Genomic DNA, 15099 nt, shown 5'->3' with positions numbered 1-15099 from the left:
GGAGCACCTTGCGACCATTTGAGACGATTAGTTTTAAACTAGTCAAGGAAAAAGTCAACTTTGATCCACAAGTTGAAGTGTTAAATTGGGGTAAGGCCAATTATCAATGTATTAGACTGGAACTTGCAATAGTTTACTGGGAGATGCTGGTTTCAGATAAAGGGATGTATGATAAGTGTGGGGCTTTTAAAGGTGAGATTAGCTGGTTTATGGCATCATGAGTGATGAGGGATAAAGAAAGCATATGTCAGGTGTAGGTAGACACAAAATGCTGGAGCAACTCAGCGGGACAGGCAGCATCTCTGGAGAGAAGGAATGACGTTTCGGGTCGAGACCCTTCTTCAGACTGATGTCAGGGGATGGGGCGGGACAAAGATAGGATGTAGTAGGAGACAGGAAGACTGGTGGGAGAACTGGGAAGGAGGAGGGGATAGAGAGGGAAAGGAGGGACTATCTGAAGTTTGAGAAGTCAAGAAGGTTTTGGAATCAAATGAATTCCTTGAGGAATATAAAAAAATGAGCAGAAATCAGGATAGCTCTGTCAGACAATGTGAAGGAAAATCCTAACAGACCAACATATTAAGAGCAAAAGGGTAGCAAGGGAAAGAGTAGGCCCCCTTAAAGATCATCATGTGTATCTGTGTCAAGCCAGGGATCAGACAGGTGTTAAATGAATACTTCATATATGTATTTACTGAGGAGAAGGACATAGAATCAAAGGAACTGAGGGAAATGAGTAGTGACGTGTTGGACCATATCTGAATCATATAAGAGGTGGTGCTAGCAGTTATAAACAATATTAAGGTGGATAAGTCCCTGGGCCTGACCAAATGTATTCTCGCAGCTCTCATTGTGGGAAGTGAAGGAAGAAATTGCTAGGGCCATGGCAGAGATATTTGTATCATCTTTAGTCACGGGTTGGTACCAGAGGGCTGGAAGGTGGTTAATACGGTACCTTTATTCAAGAAGGGCAACAAGGACCAGCCAGGGAACTACAGGCCAGTGAGCCTGACGTCACTGATGGGCAAAGAATTTGGAGGGGATTCTGAGGGCCAGGATCTACTGGTATTTGTAGAAACAAAGAACTGCAGATGTTGGTTTACAAAAAAAAACAAAACAAAGTGTTGGAGTAACTCAACGGGTTAAGGCAGCTTCTCTGGAGAACATGGATAAGTGATGTTTTCAGGTCGGGAGAAGGGTCCTGACCCGAAACTCCACCTAATCATGTTCTTCAGAGATGCTACCTGACCCGATGTAATCCTCCAGCACTTTGTGTGTATCTTTGGAGTGCTGTGTGCAGTTCTGATCGCCCTACTGCAGGAAGGACGTCATGAAGCTGGAAAGGGACTAGGATGTTACCAGGATTTGAGGGCTTGAGTTACAAGGAAAGTCTGGATAGGCTGGGACTTGTTTCTCTGGAGAATAGGAGACTGAGCAGTAACTTTGTAGAGGTAAACAAAATCATGAGAGGCATAGATAAGGTGAATGGTCAGTTCCCCCCCCCCCCCCCCCCGCCCCCAAAAAATAAGGTAAGACGGGGGGGGGGAATATTTAAAAAAGATCTGGGGGCAATTTCTTCACACAGAGGGATATGTAGATGGGCCATTCTTAGTCACGTGTGTGACCAAAAAAAGAATTACATTGTGGAATACATCTCTTCTAATTCTGAAAGCATTACAGGTATATTGTTTTGTACTGTATATATGACTTATATATGTCGAAGCTTATCAAGTGAAATTTTTATATGTTATACTGACAATGTTTGTTTACGGTCAGAGGTCAAATATGACCTGGTCACGTGTGTGATCTTACGCGGAAGCATTTATTTCATAGAAGTTTTATCTGACAAACTCTGTGAATTTAAAAAAAGGCATGCATTATAGTTCTGTAGGATGGAACATAGCAATGAATATGATTAATTTCTTACAAGAATTTTTTAATGTATTACTTTATGTGATGACGTCTGGTTACTTGTGTGATATTTTGGTTCACTTTCCATACAATGGCCCGTACATGGAACAAGCTGCTTGAGGCAGGTACCATGGCTATGTTTCAAAAATGTTTAGATAGGTACATGGATGGGAATGCTTTAAAGGGGATATGGTTCAAACGCAGGCAAATATTACGTTCAGTTATAAAACCAGGATGGCATGGCAAGTTTGGCCAAAGGCCCTGTTATCAAGCTGTACAACTTTATGACTCTTGACAGAAAGCACATGTTGTCCCAAACCTTTTCCCACTGTCTCCAAATGTCACTGATGACTGGAGATAAAAGCAGCTAAAGTGCAATTAAATAATCTAAAAATTAACTAACACTTATCAAATTAAATAAAGCACAATTAACAAATCAAATAAAATATTTAATACGAATTAAACCACTTTAGAAGAGGACATGCTGAAAATATTCAGAACAAGCAACAACTGTGTAATGAGTTAGCACTTCGGTCAGTTCATCCATTTATCCTGAGTCCAATCAGAATGTTGAGATTACCTCATATCTTTCTTTTAAATTTGGTGTAAAGCTTCTAAAAGTGACTCAGCAAGACCGACTGCTGAGATAAACGTACCTGCAAAATCCCCAAGAATTTTGCAGTGGGCACTTAAAAAATTTGTAGACAGGTGCCCCTCAGCTTCCGATGGGGTTCTGTTCCGAGAAACCCATCGGAGAACGAAAGCATTGTTAAGTCGAAATGCATTGTAATGCACGCGATTATGTGGCCGGAAGCGAGCGGCGGCTCGCTGAGAGTCGCTGCAGTTTGCACCATCGCAAAGTCCAACTATCGCAAAGTCCAACTATTGCAAAGTCCAACTATCGTAAGCCGGGGAGCACCTGTACGCTTTCAAGAGTGACTGACTGACTTAGCCTTTTAGTGGCTCTTGCAGGATAAACAGGCCCAAAATCATCAGCCCGAAATGCTAAATCTGGTCGTTCGTTCTGTGGTTCTACTGCCTAGCCTGCTGACTATTTTCAGAAGTTTCAGATTTTCCATCTGCAGCTTTTTGCTTTTCAACTAGTTTTGCTTCCTTTAGACAATAGGTGCAGGAGTAGGCCATTCGGCCCTTCGAGCCAGCACCGCCATTCAATGTGATCATGGCTGATCATTCTCAATCAGTAGCCCGTTCCTGCCTTCTCCCCATACCCCCTGACTCCGCTATCCTTAAGAAAGCTATTCCTTTCTCATCCAAAAAGGTGATACGATTAAATAATTGTTGTCCAACCTCTGTATTGTAAAGCTGAGGGTTAATTGTATCGGGCCCCTTCAGCTCTGCATGATCAGGAACCATCATTCAATTAAGTGTCATGTCCAGAAGTGGAACACAAGGCAAGGTCAGCCACCATCTGAACTTTCAGTGCTTTTTGTATTTGTGCACCATCACACACAGACGTGGCATCAGGAACATGTTGACAAGTGCACTTCTATCAGCCAGCGTTTTCAGTGGAACCGCTGACGAAAACAATGTTGTAACAGAGAAATGTTGTAGGAAGGAACTGCAGGTGCTGGTTTAAACCGAAGATGGACACAAAATGCTGGAGTAACTCAGTGGGACAGGCAGCATATCTGGAGAGAAGGAATGCGTGATGTTTTGGGTTGAGACATCTGAAGAAGGGTCTGAGCCCAGAACGTCACCCATTCCTTCTATCCAAAGATGCTGCCTGTGTTGCTGAGTTACTCCAGCATTTTGTGACTATCTTCGGTTATTACTGTGAATACAGCTTAACTTCCCTTGCACAGAATGAGGCAGAATCGGGGATTTGCTGCAAAGACACTTTTAGATTCTATATTTCCTCACATTGTTGCTCGTGGTGGAAAGATAACTTGAACAATTTATTACTGAGCCCACGCTGACCATCGGTCATCGGTTTAGTCGACAAATAAAACAAATTACCGTCAGGTCTTTGAAGGGATGAAGTAATAACCCAAGAGGAAGTTTTGCTTTGTTCAGCAACGCCTGAGTTTGAGGAACATTCATCAGGGTGCATCGGAATAAGCTGGGAGCAAGGAAATAGCATCACATTAATCAAAAGCAGGCTTGCACCATCTACATAATAAAACTCTCATTTGTTTGTTTGTTTGTTCCTGAACTACAGCCAAAACGGTACATGATAGCGCGACCATTTTAGGCCCACCTTACTCACCGTCGTCCCTTTAGTGCTAATGGAAGAAGTTTCATTGAAATCGGTGTTACATTTTTTAAGTTATTCACATTTTAAAGTTTAAATCGATCTCCTAGGGAGGGAGGTAGGGAGGGAGGAGGAGGGAGGATAAGGGGGGTTGAGGGGGATAGAGTAGGGGGGGAGGAGGAGGGAGGATAAGGGGGTTGAGTGGGATGGGAGGGGTGGAGGGGAGGGGTGGAGGATGGAGGAGGGGAGGGGGAGGGAGGGAGGGAGGGGGAAGGGAGGGGGAAGGAGGGAGAGTGAGGATGGAGAGAGGGGGTGGGGGGAAGGGGGGAGGAGGGAGAGAGGGAGGGAGGGGGGGTGAGGGAGGGGGAGGAGGGAGAGAGGGGAAGGGGAAGGAGGGGTGGGGGGGAGGGAGGGAGGGGTGGAGGGAAGGGGGAGTGGGGGAAGGACAGAGTGCTGCACCAATGCAGGATAGGTTTGGGCCCAACAGTTCCACTTGGTCTAGTTATACATAAAGTAATAAAATAGCTTACTCAATTTGAATTTTCAATTTTGTATTTAAACTATTGCACACACTAAGTGAAAAGCGAGATATGTGCGGCAACATCTCGCAACACACCACAGGGTACATTGACGGTGCCGAATTAGAGATGATTGAAAGCTTCAACTTCTTAGGAATAAATATCGCCAGCAATTTGTCCTGGATCAGCCCCGTCAAAGCAATGGCCAAGAACACGCGCCAATCAATGCCTCAACTTCCTCAGAAGGCTTTGGAAGTTTGGCATGTCCCCAACAACCTCAACAACTTCTATAGATGCGCCGTAGAAAGCATTTTATCGAGATGCACCACAACATGGTGTGGGAACAGCTCCATACAAAACCGTAAGAAATTGCAGAGTTGTGGACATAGCCCAGACCATCACACAAACCAACCTCCCTTGCACTGATCCCATCTACACTTCACGCTGTCTCGGCAAGATCACCAGCATAATCAAGTACCAGTCTCTTTTCTCCCCTCTCCCATCAGACAAAGAAGTACATATGTTTGAAAACACATACCTCCAGATTCAGGGACAGCTTCTTTCCAGCTGTTATCAGGCAACTGAACTGTCCTCTCTCCAGCTCAAGTGCTGTCCTGACCTCTCGTCTATCTCATTGGAGACCTTTGAACTATCTTTAATCGGACTTTAGCTTGCACTAAATGTACCCTTTCTCCTTCATCTGTACACTGTACATCTTCTCTTTGACTGGATAGCATGCAACAAACGATTTTCACTGTATGTCTCTCAGAAAGAGCAGATTTAGTTTAGTAAAGATCGGACGGAGGAGAGTGGAACACTATTTAGTGTCAGACCAATTAATGTATTGCTTGTCCAGAACATGCAGATACGCATGAGTGAAAACAAGTTTTGTAAAATGGGCGATTTTAGAGTCATAGAGTCCTACAGCACAGAAAGAGGCCCTTCGGCCCATCGTGTCCGCGCCGCCCGTTACCAAACACAGTCTAATTTTAATCCCATTTTCCCGCATTTGGACCGTAGCCCTGAATGTTGTAGCATTTCAAGTGCCCATCCAAATGCCTCTTAAACGTTGTGAGTGTTCCCGCCTCCACCACCACCCCAGGCAGTGAGTTCCAGACTCCAACCACCCTCTGGGTGAAAAGGTTCTTTCTCACATCCCCCCGAAACCTCCCTCCCCTTACCCTGTATCTATGTCCCCTCGTTGTTGAACCTTCCACCAGTGGAAGAAGTTCCCCGCCATCTACCTTATCCATGCCCCTCATGATCTTGTACACCTCGATCATGTCCCCTCTCAGCCTTCTCTGCTCCAGGGAAAACAACCCCAGTCTGCTCAGTCTCTCCTCATAGCCGAGGCCCTTCATCCCTGGCAGCATCCTGGTGAATCTCTTCTTAGGTAACAAAATCCTGTTTGAACATTGAGGTTTGCAGGAAGACTATCCATTTTCTCCTTTCAAATCAAATCTCACGTCTATAAATTTACAGTGCTGAATGAAATCTTCCATGCTTAGATCAACTAGAGTGTAGAAAAGTACAGCACAAAACAAGGCCCTTCAGCCCACAAGACAGACAGAAAATGCTGGAGTAACTCAGCGGGACAGGCAGCATCTCTGGAGAGAAGGAATGGCTGACGTTTCGGGCTGAGACCCTTCTTCAGACTCGACCCAAAACGTCACCCATTCCTTCTCTCCAAAGATGCTGCTTGTCCCGATATGGTGAACATTTATGAGTTACTCCAGTACTTTGTGTCTATCTTTGGTTTCAACCAGCATCTGCAGTTCCTTCCTACACCTTCCACCCACAATGTCTGTGACAAACCTGATGCCAAGAACAATCTACTTGCATGTTACCCATATCCCTCCATTCCCTGCAGATCCATACGCCTATCCAAACATCTTTTAAATGCCACTAATGTATTTGCTTCAACCACCATGCAGCAAGTTCCAGACACTCACCACCGTCTGTGTATAAAAAAACCCACACATCTCCTTTAAACTTTGTCCCTCTTACCTTGAAGCTCTGCCCTCTAGTATTTGATTTTTCCATTCTGGTAAAAAGATTCTGACTATCTACCCCATCTGTGCCTCTCACAATTTCACATATAGATGCTCCTCCACTTACGATGAATATCTTAAGTCGAAAATGCATTTAATACACCTAACCTACCAAACATCATAGCCATTTCGGCCCACCGGGTCCGTGCCGACCAGCGATCCCCGCACATGAACGCTATCCTACACCCACTAGGGACGATTTTTACATTTACCAAGCCAATTAACCTACAAACCTGTACGTCTTTGGAGTGTGGGAGGAAAGCGAAGATTTCGGAGAAAACCCATGCAGGTCACGGGGAGAACGTACAAACTCTGTACAGACAGCACCCGTAGTCGGGATCGAACCCAGGTCAACGCATTCAAGAGAAAGCTAGATAGAGCTCTTAAGGATAGCAGAGTCAGGGGGTATGGGGAGAAGGCAGGGACGGGGTACTGATTGAGAATTATCAGCTATGATCACATTGAGTGGTGGTGCTGGCTCGAAGGGCCGAGTGGCCTACTCCTGCACCCATTGTCTATTGTCTATTCACTGTAAGACAGCAATTCTACCGCTGCGCCACCATGTGCCCACTTAAACGTGCTCAGAACACTTACATTAGCCCGGGAAGAGATCAAAATTCAAAGTACGGTTTCTACTGAATGTGTATCGCCTTTGCACCATCGTAAAGTGGAAGCATCGTAAGTCGAAGCATCGTAAGTCGAGGAGCATCTGTGCTTCCATCAGATCTCCCCACAACCTTCGGCGTTCCAAAGAAAACAATCCAAGTCTGTCCAACCTCTCCCTTGTAGCCAATTCACCCCCCAGTCAGGGTATCATTTGCACACTTTCCAAAACTTCCACATCCTCCCTGTAATGGAACTGCACGCAATGCTCCAAATGTGGCCCAACCAAAGTCCTATAAAGCCGCATCATGACTTCCTGACTCTTGTACTCAATGTACCATTCTATCTACTTGTATTGCCACTTTCTGGGAGTTATGGCTTTAGACCCTAGGATCCCTCTGTACATCTAGTTTGCACAAAAATCTTCAGCAGAGTTGAGAAATTTCACTCCCGACAGGAATCATCTAGAACACAGCAGTAACTTAATTTTTGTAATTATATTTTTAATTGCACTTTACCAAGCATGTCAATTTAAAAGTGAAGCACACCAAAAATAATGGATGTCACGAGACTTCCATGCCTTCCGGGTTAGTTAGAGACCAAAATAAACAAGATCAAGATTTTATCCCCCCACTTCCCCTTGGAGGATCACAGCTGTGGAAGGCTTTGGAAATATAACCACAGCGCAAATTGGAGGAACAGCACCTCATATTTTGCTTGGTCAGCTTACACCACAGCGGTATGAACATTGACTTCTCTAACTTCAAGTAACCCTTGCTTTCCCTCTCTCTCCATCCCTCCCCCTTCCCAGTTCTCAGACCAGTCTACAACTACATTTTATCTCCGTTTGCTTTGTTGTTACCTTCTCCCAACTAACAATGATCTATTCTACATTTTCCTTGATCTCCATTCCCTTTGTCCTATTTTCACTCCTTATCTTGTATCTCTCTCTCCCCTGACATCAGTCTGAAAAATGGTCTCGACCCAAAACATCACCCATTCCTTCTCTCCAGAGTTGCTGCCTGACTCGCTGAGTTACTCCAGCATTTTGTGCCTAACCACAGCTCTTAAATTGGTTGATAACAGTGACATCTACTCTGAGGGTCTAATAACTGCAACTCAAAGAATGCAATTAGCAGCTTTGCAAATACAAACTTGCCAGCAATGAAGGATGAACTATTTCATGATTTTAAAATTGCAACATCTTTAGATTGAAGCAGAACATAAAAAACTCAACCTGAATGAAATACAGCAACTTAGTCTCAGATAACGTGATACTGATAAGGATAAATGCCCATGGAAACATATTTTATTCTTTTTTTTAGATTTAGAGATACAGCGCGGAAACAGGCCCTTCGGCCCACCGAGTTGGCGCCGCCCAGCGATCCCCGCACATTAACACTATCCTACACACGCTAGGGACAATTTTTACATTTACCCAGCCAATTAACCTACATACCTGTACGTCTTTGGAGTGTGGGAGGAAACCGAAGATCTCTGAGAAAACCCACGCAGGTCACGGGGAGAACGTACAAACTCCGTACAGACGGCGCCCGTAGTCAGGATCGAACCTGAGTCTCCGGCGCTGCATTCGCTGTAAGGCAGCAACTCTACCGCTGCGCATTATCAAGCTTATACAGATCTGTCGGTAACAAACTTACTCTGGATTGCAATTAAGCTTCCTTAACTCTGGACTTAAATTGGATTGAGGATTCTGGATAGGAACAGGTGGAAGAATATTCCGCTCTTGAAGAAGATTGACTTGTTTCAGAGCATCAGCCTGCTGCTTATTCTGAAATGATAGTCCCTCCATGGTTGATGACAGCTGATTAACGTTAGAAAAAGGCTGCAATTACAAAAAGCAAAGATTTCCCTCTGGTTAGGCATGCCCATCCTTTTATCCTTCATTAAAACATGTCATTGAACAAAAGTCTTTCAATAATATTTAATTTAACTACGAAATAAACATTTCTTATTAGGAATATCCCGTGGAATATCCAGTGTCCTAACATCCTTAAATTTGCTAATTTGGAAAAGGGATTTTGCTATTAAAACTGAAAGATAATTCACGACAAATTATCCGGAACCATGCATTCTTACCTTTTTGTACATTTGTACATTCTGCAAGAAGTTGCTAACAACTTGATTTTGCAAGAAATGTTCAAAACTGATTAAGGTTAGCACAACATTTCTCTTACTGGAACAACCAGTTTAGATAATAATAATAATAAATAATAATAAAGTACCTTTATTGTCATTCAAAAACATGTTTTTGGATGAAATTATGTTACCCACAGTCAACAATGAGAGGCAATAATAAAAAAAGCAATAAAACACACAATCACAAAAACCAACATAAAACAAAAAACATCCATCACAGTGAGTCTCCTCCAGTCACCTCCTCACTGTGATGGAAGGTCAGAATGTCTTCTCTCTTCCCTGCCATCTTCTCCCGCGGTCAGGCAGTCGAAGTTGCCACGTCGGGGCGGTCGGGGCTCCCGACATTGAAGCCCCCGCCGGGCGGTGGAAAATCCCGCGGCCTATTTCAGGCCGCGCCGGACGGTGAAAGCCAAATATTATCTTAATTTCACGTCAGATTTCTCTTTTGAAGGTTAGTGGATGGTTAGTCCATCGTAGGAGGATGATGGCAAAGTTAACATCGCTGCTGGACAACGACACCCACCCCATGCAGGACACTGTCACTGCACTGAGTAGCTCCTTCAGTGACAGACTCCTTCACCCCAAGTGCGTGAAGGAGAGATATCAGAGGTCCTTCCTTCCCGCTGCTGTGAGACTGCACAACCAGCACTGCTCCCAGCAGACGAGTTAACAGTAACAGTTAAGAACACACAGAAAACTGATGACAATTTATCCTTGTCTTTACTTTTATTTATAATGTCTTGCTATCCACTTTGCTGCTGCAACACTGTAAATTTCCCCGGTGTGGGACGAATAAAGGAATATATTATATTGTTATATAAGAAAATAACTGCAGATGCTGGTACAAATCGAAGATATTTATTCACAAAATGCTGGAGTAACTCAGCAGGTCAGGCAGCATCTCAGGAGAGAAGGAATGGGTGACGTTTCGACCCTTCTTCAGACTGAATTATATTGTTATTATTATTAGTGTCCGTGTCCGACAGGAAATTAAGTGCAGGCTTTCAAACCCTCGACTCGCAAACTACTATTTCCCCATCATATCCACACCCCACTGCAGCATTGTCAGGGCTATTTTGGGTGTGGCAAACATATAAAGGCGAGTGAGCAAGGTTAAGAATAGGCTTTGTTAGAACAGCTAGGTTTATAGCGGCCCTACCTGTGTAAACTGCTGAACTCCCTGTGGATGTCCAGGACCTGTGGGCTGCCCCACAGGGTGCAAAGGAGGAGCGACCTTCAGGAAGGGCGAATGGAGAATTGGATATGCTTCACCATATTGGTTGGTCGTCATCGGTGAACTTGGATCAGTTGCAGCAAGGGGTTTATTGTCTGAAGATGACAAGTCTGCAAACATTTGAAAGTGGAATTTACAATTGTTAAAGTCAAGAGTGAACTTGCATTTCTGCAGCAGCTTTCACAATTTCAGTGCACCCCAACTAACAACTTCTCAAATACAGTAAGGACAGAAAGTGCTGGAGTAACTCAGCAGGTCATGCAGCATCTCTGGAGAACATGGACAGGTGACGTTTCGGGTCGAGACCCTTCATCGGTCTGAAATATCACCTATCCATGTTCTCCAGAGATGCTGCCTGACTTGTTGAGTTACTCCAGCACTTTGTGTTCTTTTGTGTATTAACCAGCATCTGCAGTTCTTTGAAATACAGTAATTGTGATATAACAAAATGTGCTGGCCAATTTATAAATAGCAATGGGCTAGTGCAAATTATTTTGTTTTGATGTATTAATTGCACATAACCAGTGCATATCATCGGATATGTACGAAGAATAATTGGGATTAAAAAGGAGAGAGGCAGCATGTTTGTTGAGCAAACTTTGTAAAGTTTCCACACTTGGAACTTTATTTGAAAAGTTATCACTCTTAAATCTGCAATAAATTTGTACTGAAATGGGTCACAAATGTTCAGTACCAGTATTTGAATGACTTGGAAAGAAAAGACACTTTGAATAACATCAATTTATATCTGGAGTATTGTGTGCAGTTTTGGTCTCCTGATTTGAGGAAGGACGTCCTTGCTATTGAGGCAGTGCAATGTCGGTTCACGAGGTTAATCCCTGGGATGAAGGGACTGTCATATGAGGAAAGATTGGAAAGACTTGGCTTGCATTCACTGGAGTTTAGAAGGATGAGAGGGGATCTTATAGAGACGTATAAAATTATAAAGGGACTGGACAAGCTAGATGCAGGAAAAATGTTCCCAATGTTGGGGGAGTCCACAACCAGGGGACACAGTCTAAGAATAAAGGAGAGGCCATTTAAAACTGAGGTGAGAAGGAACTTTTTCACCCAGAGATTTGTGAATTTGTGGAATTCTCTGCCACAGAGGGCAATGGAGGACAATTCACTGAATGAATTTAAAAGAGAGTTAGATGGAGCTCTAGGGGTTAGTGGAATCAAGGGATATGGGGAGAAGGCAGGCACAGGTTACTGATTGTGGATGATCAGCCATGGTCACAATGTATGGCGGTGCTGGCTCGAAGGGTCAAATGGCCTCCTCCTGCACCCTATTTTCTATGTTTCTATGTTTCTATTTCAACGGGCTTGAAAATGAAGAAGAGGGTAGATACAATGAGGCACTGCTGATCAAATGGTCAGCAAATTCTGAAAACTTTCCTTTTCCTATATTTCCTGCGCTATATCATGCAAGCAATTGAGCGGTGTACAGGACGATATGGTGAACATTTATGATTTTTCAGAAGAAGAATTTGTCCTTGGCTGCTTAGCTGAAATAGAAATTAGAGGCCAGTGGGTCTCACATGAAAGAATTGTTGGAAAAGAATCTGAGAGAATGTATTTACTTGCACTTGGAAGGCAAGGAGTGATTAGGGATAAAGACACAAGGAACTGTAGATGCTGGCTTACACAACAAAAAACACAAAATGCTGGAGTAACTCAGCGATTCAGGTGAACATGGATAGGTGACGTTTAAGGTTGGGAGCTTTGTTCCGTCTGAAGAAGGATCCAGTCCCAAAATGTCACCTATCGATGTCCTCCAGGGATGCTGCCTGACCCACTGAGTTATTTCACAACTTTTGTGGTTTTTTAACTGATTAGGGATGTAGAGTATGGTTTCGTCTATGGCAAATCACATCTCAGAAATTTGTCTGAGTTTCTTGAAGGGCGGCACGGTGGCGCAGCGGCAGAGTTGCTGCCTTACAGCGAATGCAGCGCCGGAGACCCATCCCGACTACGGGCGCCGTCTGTACGGAGTTTGTACGTTCTCCCCGTGACCTGCGTGGGTTTTCTCCGAAATCTTCGGTTTCTCCCACGCTCCAAAGGCGTGCAGGTATACAGGTTCATTGGCTTGGTAAATGTAAAAAAATCGTCCCTGGTGCATATGGGATAGTGTTAATGTGCGGGTATCGCTGGTCGGTGCGGACCCGGTTGGCCGAAAGGGCCTGTTTCCGCGCCGTATGTCTAAACTAAAGATGACGAAGAGGATTGATGAGGGCAAGGTGGTAGATGTTATCTAATCAACTTTAACTTGGTCTATGACAAGGTCGTACATGGTAAGTTGGTTGAGGAGGTTGGAACACAAAGGATCCAGGGTCAGTTAGCAAATTGGATGTAAAATCGGTTTGATGACAGAAAGCAGAAGACAGTTACTGTTCCAGATTGGAGGATTGTCATCAGTGTTATGCTGCAAGGATTGGTGCTGGGTCTTATGTTAGTTCTCATGTGTATTAACAATTTGAATGAAACTGTAGGTGGCATGATTGGTAAGTTTGCAGATGACACCAAGTTACAGCAGTAACAGGGATCCACGAGGGTAATTGGCAAGAAAATGGCAGGTGGAATTTAACCTGGACAAGTGCACATTGATTTGGGAAGTTAAAACCAGGGCAGACTTACACAGCGAATAGCAGGGCCCTGAGGGGTGCTGTTGAACACAGTGACCTAGGGGTACATAGTTCCCTGAAATTGAGGACAAAGGTAGACAGGTGAAGAGGAAACACATGGCACGTTTGCCTTCACTGGCTAAGGCATTGAGTACAAAATTTGGGACGTCACGTTCCAATTGTACAAAATGATAGTTGGATGACAGTGGTAGAAATAATGTGCATTTCTGGTCACTAAACTATAGAAAGGAAGGATTAAAAAGCCAGAGAAGGTGCAGAAAATATTCCCAAGTATGTTTCTGGGATTGGGGAGGCTTGAGTTGAGGAGAGGTTGGATAGGTTGGGTCTGATTTCCCTGGATTCGAGGCTGACTGGTGACATTGTAGAGGTAGGTAATATTTTGAGAGGCACAGATAGAGAGGCTTAGTTTTAGTCTGTTTCCCCATGGTAGGGGTATCTAAAACTAGAGAGTGGTGAGTCTGTGGAATTCTCTGCCACAGAAGGTAGTTGAGGCCAGTTCATTGGCTATATTTAAGAGGGAGTTAGATGTGGCCTTTGTGGCTAAAGGGATCAGGGGGTATGGAGAGAAGGCAGGTATAGGATACTGAATTGGGTGATCAGCCATGATCATATTGAATGGCGGTGCAGGCTCGAAGGGCCGAATGGCCTACTCCTGCACCTATTTTCTATGTTTCTAGAGATTTAAGATGAGAGGGAGGAGATTAATAAGGGAATTCAGGGATAACCAATTCAAATAGTAGTTGGTGTTTGGAATAAGCTGGCAGAGGAGGTGGTGGAGGCAGCAACATTAACAACGTTTAAGAGGCATCTGAACAGGTACTTGAATGAGCTGGACAAAATCATGAGAGGAATAGATTGGGTAAACGCACAGAATCTTTTGCCCAGAATAGGGGAATCGAGAACCAGAGGACATAGGTTTAAGGTGAGGGGGGAAGATTTAATGGGAACCTGAGGGTTAACTATATTTTTTTTACACAAAGGGTGGTGGGTGTATGCAACAAGTTGCCGGAAGAGGTAGTTGAGGCAGGTACCAACGCAACATTTAAGAAATATTTAGCCAGGTACATGGATAGGGTAGATTGTGAGGTCTGTGGGCCAAAAGCAGGCAGGTGGGACTAGTATAGATGGGGCATGTTGGTCGGCGTGGGTAACTTGGGCCGAAGGGCCTATTTCCATGCTGTATGCCTCTATGATTTTAAAATGGAGAGGGATATGGAATTAATGCAGGCAAGTAGGATTAGAGTCAATGGGCTTGAGGGTCGGTGTGATGCAGCCGGTGAAAGGGACTGTTTCTATGCTCTGTGAGTCTATTACTCTATATTCCAGCTGCACTTTATTCTTCACTTGCAAATGTCATTTCCATGAATTCAGTAGAAGCCAATTTACGAGTTAAAGCCATTACAATATTGTTCAGTGCATAAGCAACTACAGACAAACTTCTGCCCTCTGTGACTGAAGTCTAACGTTGTTAACTTTTCAGTTAAATTTATTTCTTAAAATACTTGGAAGTTTTTGGTTAATAATGGGATTAACTATAGACAACATATACTATGAGAAATAAATGCTCCAATTTGTGCTTGGAAAACTGCACAATTCTTTGCAATTTATATCTTTTGCAAATAAAACATAAAGTCACCTTGATTATTTCCACCTTCCAAACTATCGTAGTTGTTGGGGAGTGATGTGTTAGTGGATGATGAAGAAGAGGAGGAAGTGTCCATGCCTGAAAGAAAATCAAAACATGTCACACACCTGCAGCGAAAAG

The 15099-nt window shown here is 43.9% G+C and overlaps 1 protein-coding gene across 3 annotated transcripts in view; it reads right to left on the bottom strand.

The window, feature by feature from the left end:
• Positions 1 to 15099, bottom strand: part of LOC144597728 (protein transport protein Sec24B-like) — a 122117-nt gene that overhangs the window by 49303 nt on the left and 57715 nt on the right. For all 3 annotated transcript variants that reach the window (XM_078407263.1, XM_078407261.1, XM_078407264.1), the window contains 4 exons: positions 14971 to 15057; positions 10615 to 10799; positions 8957 to 9141; positions 3889 to 3991 (listed from right to left, as the gene is read on the bottom strand). In XM_078407263.1, the coding sequence (XP_078263389.1) occupies positions 3889 to 3991; positions 8957 to 9141; positions 10615 to 10799; positions 14971 to 15057 (560 nt within the window). The remainder of the gene's footprint in view (positions 1 to 3888; positions 3992 to 8956; positions 9142 to 10614; positions 10800 to 14970; positions 15058 to 15099) is intronic.

This window comes from Rhinoraja longicauda, chromosome 1 (assembly GCF_053455715.1).
Source record: "Rhinoraja longicauda isolate Sanriku21f chromosome 1, sRhiLon1.1, whole genome shotgun sequence".
NCBI lineage: Eukaryota > Metazoa > Chordata > Chondrichthyes > Rajiformes > Arhynchobatidae > Rhinoraja > Rhinoraja longicauda.
Note: the sequence above shows the minus strand (reverse complement) of the source record. Positions and strands in the feature narration are given on the sequence as shown.